Genomic DNA, 6,000 nt, shown 5'->3' with positions numbered 1-6,000 from the left:
TCATCTAAGTGTGTTTGCTTCTGGAATTACACACATTCTCAGCAAAAGGCTTTGGACTGTAAGTAGTCTTCCACTTCTGCTGGCAGAGAAGCAGAGCATCACAAAAAAGGAATGCATCCCTAGAGTCACGTGGAATGTACTTCTCCATAGTCAACATATGCAGATGCTGGTCCCAAGACCACAACTTGGATCCTCAGCATGTTTGGAAGAGCCTGAGGACTGAAAGCTTTCACTGATAAGCTCTGTAGATGGTACTGTACTTTTAGGGAAACACTCATCTTGTATGTTTCTGAACTGACATCCCACCAACTATGTTTTTGCTTTTAAGTATCAATAACAGTACAAACATAGATGCAGGAGTATATTACGACTATTTTTATTGCTCCTGTTAAAAAGTCAGTGTATGAATTATGGCACTAGGCTGTAAAAATGCAACATTACAGAGTGCTCTAACAGTATGAGGTCCATTACGACAAGATTTTAAACATGAAGCATGAGCTTCAGTGTGGATTTCCAAACTAAAAAAAAAAAACAAGCCGAAGAGGTAAATGGATTAATAATAAATGATTTATCTGGAATTTTTGTACTAAGTAAATACTGAGTGGATTTGCAAGAACAAGACAAATTTAAGACACAAGAGTCAAACAAAGCTTCTAGAAATTGAAAAATAAATTCTTTTTGTCTTTTTGACCTATGTAGAGGTATTTGTTCTGCACAGTACATGAATGTTACAGCTCTTCTATTAAAGTAAAACCACAATGCAATCAGGGGGATTTGCATGAGAAAAGGAAAAAGCAAAACAAAACCTTTTTTACACTGCTAGAGGAAAAAAACAACCCCATGTGCTTTGAAGTTTTAAAAATAAAACCAGCAAGTGAAGAGGGAGAGAAAAAAAAAAAGAAAAAAAATCACATCTCCTGGGCCAATCTCTGTTAACTGTACTTGGGGACTCAAGAAAACTATGGCTCTATTTCTAATTCTAGAACAAACCCAAACAACTGGGTATCTCTGGATATTATTGCACTTGTAGCAGTGGTGCTTTAACTGGCCTGAAAACTACTGTCACTGTATTAACTGAGACTTTTTAATTTATTTTTTTTACATGTAATCTTACTCAAAAGAAGCACTGTTTAAAGAATGTTATCCTAATTCGAACTGTCACACCCTTTATAAAAAAGTTTAAGCAGATCTGGCACGACATGAAGCTCTTGAAACACCTACCCTACTTCAGAAAAAGTCCTCAAGAACAACACTTCCCAGAGGGTGGGTGGGCACAGAGTACCAAACAAAAAGGGTAAAAAAATGACAGTGGGCATTCTTTTCCCAGTAAAAGGTTGCCTTACACCACACAGCAGATCAGAAATAAATAAAATGAGACTTTAAGAGTCTGAATATAAAACCTTGGATGATGTTACTAGAGTCACACACTTCACCAAACCACTGTCAGTATATTTTGTTAAGCATAACACAGTTACTATATACAGTATGTTTATCAGATAATACCAACTAACGAGACACTAAATTAATGGCTGTTAAACAAAAAGTATATTAAAATAACGTAATTACAAAAACAGATGACAAGCCCCCAATTATGCATAGTTACATATGATGAAGTCCAGCTCTCTGGAGTCCAATGGATTGACACCTTCAAGGATCAGGAAGCAGTTTTCCGAAGCATAAACACCATAATTAACACAACCCAGTCAAGCTGTAGGGAAATTACACTGCTGAAAGTATCTTTGAATCCAATCACAAAACTCTGTAAATGTTACCACCACATAGCTGCTATGGGGCAGTCATCCTTTCAAAGGCTTTACACTGCTGTATTTCTTCAAGGACCTTCTAAGGGATGTGCTACTTAATGTAGTGGCGACCTACACATAAACAAAATATGTGACAAACACAAAGCACTTAGGTTTAGAAGCACTTATGGGAGAACCCATGACATCTTTACAGTGTATTGTGCATGACTGCATGCACTATTGAGCTTCTCCTGCTTATTATTCTGTGGCATCTTACTGTTCATGGTATTCCTGCATTCTAGGAAGAGCGAGGTTTCTTCCTGAGAAACCAGCTTCTCTGACAATGGGCCACCACCATGCCTGTACCTTGCTTTGCTTCAGTACAGCATGTACAATGAAGGTGACAACGCCAGATCCCCACGGATCATGACAAAAAGAGTCAGTTCTTCCCTTTATTTCTTGCTCAGCTTCTCTGCTCCATTACACCTATGAATATCAGTCAGCATCCATGTGTTCTTGTCTAGTAAGCAGAGGCTTCCCATCTGTAGCACCGATCTTTTTCCGCATCTCTTCCACGGCTTTCAGCAGCGCTGCTCGCTCCTGCTCAAGCGTGAGGATGGACTGCTTCAGTTTGCCTTCGTTGGTCAGCAAAAGCTCTACTGTGGCTTCAAGGTTTTGGATCTTTCCATTAGCCACCTCAAGGTAAGAAGGAAGGGGGAGGAAGAAGGAGGAAAAAGAATAGGAAATTCATTAATAACTGATACCAACTTGGAACTATTTTTGAGATACATTAACGCATATATAACACTTTCCAAATGATGAAAAACTGCAAAGGTAAATGCAAGTATGAATGCTAAGACAGGCTGAGAGAGTTGGGCTGAACAGCTGCAGAAGAGAAGGTTCTGGGGAGACCTTACAGCAGCCTTCCAGTACCTGAAGGAGCCTACAGAAAAGCTGGAGAGGGACTGTTTAAAAGGCCAATGGCAGAGGGGTTGGAACTAGATGATCTTTGAGGTGCCTTCCTACCCAAACCCTTCTATGATAAAGAGTTCAGCATTTGAGGGCACATTACTGACAAATCACAATCCACATTCTCTGGTGATGCACTTCCTCCCATCAGCAACAGGTCACCTTTCACCACAGGAAACAAAGGTTAATGAAGCCCACCTCTAAGGCAAAGGGATTGCTCCAACACTGCAGCCAGTTAAACTCCCCAGCATGATGTTAGGTGCTAACTTGCCAGCATTCAGGTGGAGATGAACTTCGTAAAACAACTGCTTAGCACTGCAGAGTCTTTAGATGCAGAAGGGGGTGGAAGATGCCCTGATGCAGGTATCTATAGGACATCACATCTTGAATCTTACCCCAGATATTCCTCTTTCGTATGCTACATTCAACAACTTCCTTGCCCATGTGCCCAAAGCTTTATGAAAATATCTTGCAGAGGAATATATCTCTTCTAAGTCTCTAAGAGGGTATCTCCTGAGTCCCTAAGGCTCTGCTAAGAACATGCCACAGGTTCAGATCTCTCAGGATCAGAATTTACAGATTAACCAAATTTTTATTAGGAGTAGCACTCTAAGTCTGCATGGTTGGCTAGCTTTAGTCATGATACAGGACCAGTGGGTGAGAAACCTGAACTCCTTTCCCTCACCTACTACCTTACACAGTCTATCCCTTTAACAATAATCCAGAGGCTTGAAATGCTTGCTCCTTACCCTTGAATTCCCTTTCTCCATCGAATTAAAGGCATGGTCAAACGTTCTAACACAAACGTCCTGTTATCAAAAGCAGCCAGAAAGCTGACTTGAACAGTTAGGCAAGGAATGACCCCTACAGAGAACAGGTGTCCTGTCTCTGAAAAAACTGCAGACTGAACAAGCACTAAGCATGTATTAGAAGTCATTATTACACATACTGCCTAAACAATCTGGATAAGAGTTTAAAATAAATTTTAAGAAAGAATATGCCAATGTATCCCATGTCTGATCTACCTCTAACTTGTGACACCACCTTTATCTTTTCCATTGATGGTAGACTAGTATCTCTGCTGTAGTGAAGCAGTGACTAAAAACGTAACAATGCACTTGAGAAAACACTTTTTGTATTTTTAGTCATCTTCTACAGATATGATTTTACTTACAAGAGAAGAGATAGCGTGATGAATCAACTTTTCACTAGTTGCCACTATATGGTGCATCCACCCCCCTCAGAATTTCTTTTGCATTTAAACTTTAAAGGCTAACCTACATAAAGCTGCAACTCACCATGCTTTAAAGTCACTAGACCAAACAGTAATGTCTCCTGTGCCTTGGTGTAGGATGGTCTCTTCTGAAAAGGTTGATAAATTGCAACAAAATATGAAATATAAATGGTACCTGCAGTTCTTCCAGGAGATCAAAGTTTTGTTTACGCAAGCTACTGTTTGCCTTTTCTAATTTATCCAGTCTCTGATTGTCATTTAAAGATGAATCGATAAGCTCATCCTGAAGCACATGGTATTCAACTTCATAAGCTTGCAATTGCTTGGCAATATCCATTTCAAACACCTGTTGCATATAAAAGTATTATTAGGTGCTGTGCAGATCAAAACCAGAGCTCATTCAGTGCTTTAAAATCTAGACACTTTAAAATCTGATCACTGTAAACAAAAAAAGAACCTAATTTTTGGTATTTGCATCTCCTACTCTGGAAATGACAAGACTGAGGCACTGTATCTGCATGAAAACCTTGTTACTGACTTGCTGCCTGACTTCTGCAAAATCGCTTAGACTGAAGTCTTCAAGAACTTCAGACTTTGCAGGGTACTCCCCTTGTTAGATTCCAAATTTAATGCATCTCCGATTGGCACGAATGTGCTCGGAATTAAACCTGACTTTAGAAAAGCGTGGGCCAAACCCATGTGCCACATGTACACATGTGAGACTAAGTAGAACGAAAGCTTTCAACGAAAAACAGTGAATATTGCTAGGTTTATTTATGATTTTGCAGGACTCCTAGAGACTGAAAGAACATGAAATGATGTATCCGTACACTGATGCACTTAATGGAAACATTATGTAATGTCAAAGCAGATTTCTATTCCTGTTAACTATGAATCACTGAACTGAGTGCTCAGTTCTATACACCAATATTAAGAAAACATTTTATTTGAAAAGAAGATAAATTGATGTGCAGAAAGGGACACAGAGGAACAACCGCCCCCCACCCCCCCAAAAAAACCCAAACCAACCGCTACTGTTTTTTCCTTTTTCTAGGTTTTGGCAAGCATCTGCTTTCATGTTACTCAGGAAACATTACTGTAATGTCTCTGAGCTAGTGATCTCCCCTGAAAGCAGCAAAGAAGGTGGTAAATTAAAAGGAGAAGTGTGCCAATCACAGAACACAGTAGTACCAAAAGTTAATTTAAAAATTAATCTGGAAAACAGCCCAGCAATAGAAGTTCAAAGGTTATTCTTTTTTTTTAAGTTTTCTGTACTTTATTCCTTTTAGATGCAAGTCAAATACCAAATCCTATCTTAAATATCTGTTGAAATAACAAGAGTTATTTCCTATTTATTGGCTTTGTCTACACAGCCTTAACTGTTGATTTAAAGAAAACCTCAGTTTATTAAACATCTTCAACACCTGTTATATATGCTATTAAAAATTCTCTTATATTTTGAGCACCTAAGTACAGAAGACTAAACCACAATTTTCATTTGAGTTTTGTTGCACATATGGAACTTTCATTTTCTGTGGATCTGAGGATCTCTGGAGAACACACACTGTTGAAATTTCAAGAAGACAAACGTTCCAAGTCAGCAGGGCAGAATGCTCTCATGACCTCTGCCACTGCTAGCCTGTCTGCTCTTGAGAAGGGAGGGAAATCCCTGCTGTCATACCCAGAGTATCAAATCTGAAAGGGGGGAAATGTGAGGCAAATCAAAAGCTTGACTTGAAAACTAGCTAACTGAAAGCACGTTAGGGCACATAATCCAAATGCGTGACAAGGATAGGGGGTTATAATGCCCAGAAGCCGTATATAGACTGTAGGGCTGGTCAAATAGCTGCTCTCTTCAAAGGCAGCCCTGATTGAAGCAGGGGAACTGCTCTCCCTTAATTCACTTCTACCTGCCTACTTTAAAATTAGCAGTCAGAGCTGCCTGAACAGAGAGTATCTCTCCTTCCCTTTGCTCAAGTCAGCTGTTTTCTGCAGGTCGCCTAAGCACGAAAAATCTGCAACCTGACAGATAACATACCACCCTCTCTGCCCTCT

At 39.5% G+C, this 6,000-nt stretch overlaps 1 protein-coding gene across 8 annotated transcripts in view; it reads right to left on the bottom strand.

Moving 5' to 3' along the window:
* Positions 1-362: 362 nt before the first annotated feature.
* Positions 363-6,000, bottom strand: part of TBC1D1 (TBC1 domain family member 1) — a gene marked incomplete at its 5' end in the record, with an annotated part of 94,160 nt that continues 88,522 nt past the window's right edge. For all 8 annotated transcript variants that reach the window (XM_084266868.1, XM_084266875.1, XM_084266869.1 and 5 more), the window contains 2 exons: positions 363-2,438; positions 4,121-4,291. In XM_084266868.1, the coding sequence (XP_084122994.1) occupies positions 2,238-2,438; positions 4,121-4,291 (372 nt within the window). In that variant the 3' untranslated portion in view covers positions 363-2,237. The remainder of the gene's footprint in view (positions 2,439-4,120; positions 4,292-6,000) is intronic.

This window comes from Gallinula chloropus (genome assembly GCF_964237585.1).
Source record: "Gallinula chloropus genome assembly, chromosome: 7".
Classification (NCBI taxonomy): domain Eukaryota; kingdom Metazoa; phylum Chordata; class Aves; order Gruiformes; family Rallidae; genus Gallinula; species Gallinula chloropus.
This window is presented reverse-complemented; position numbering and strand designations above follow the sequence as displayed.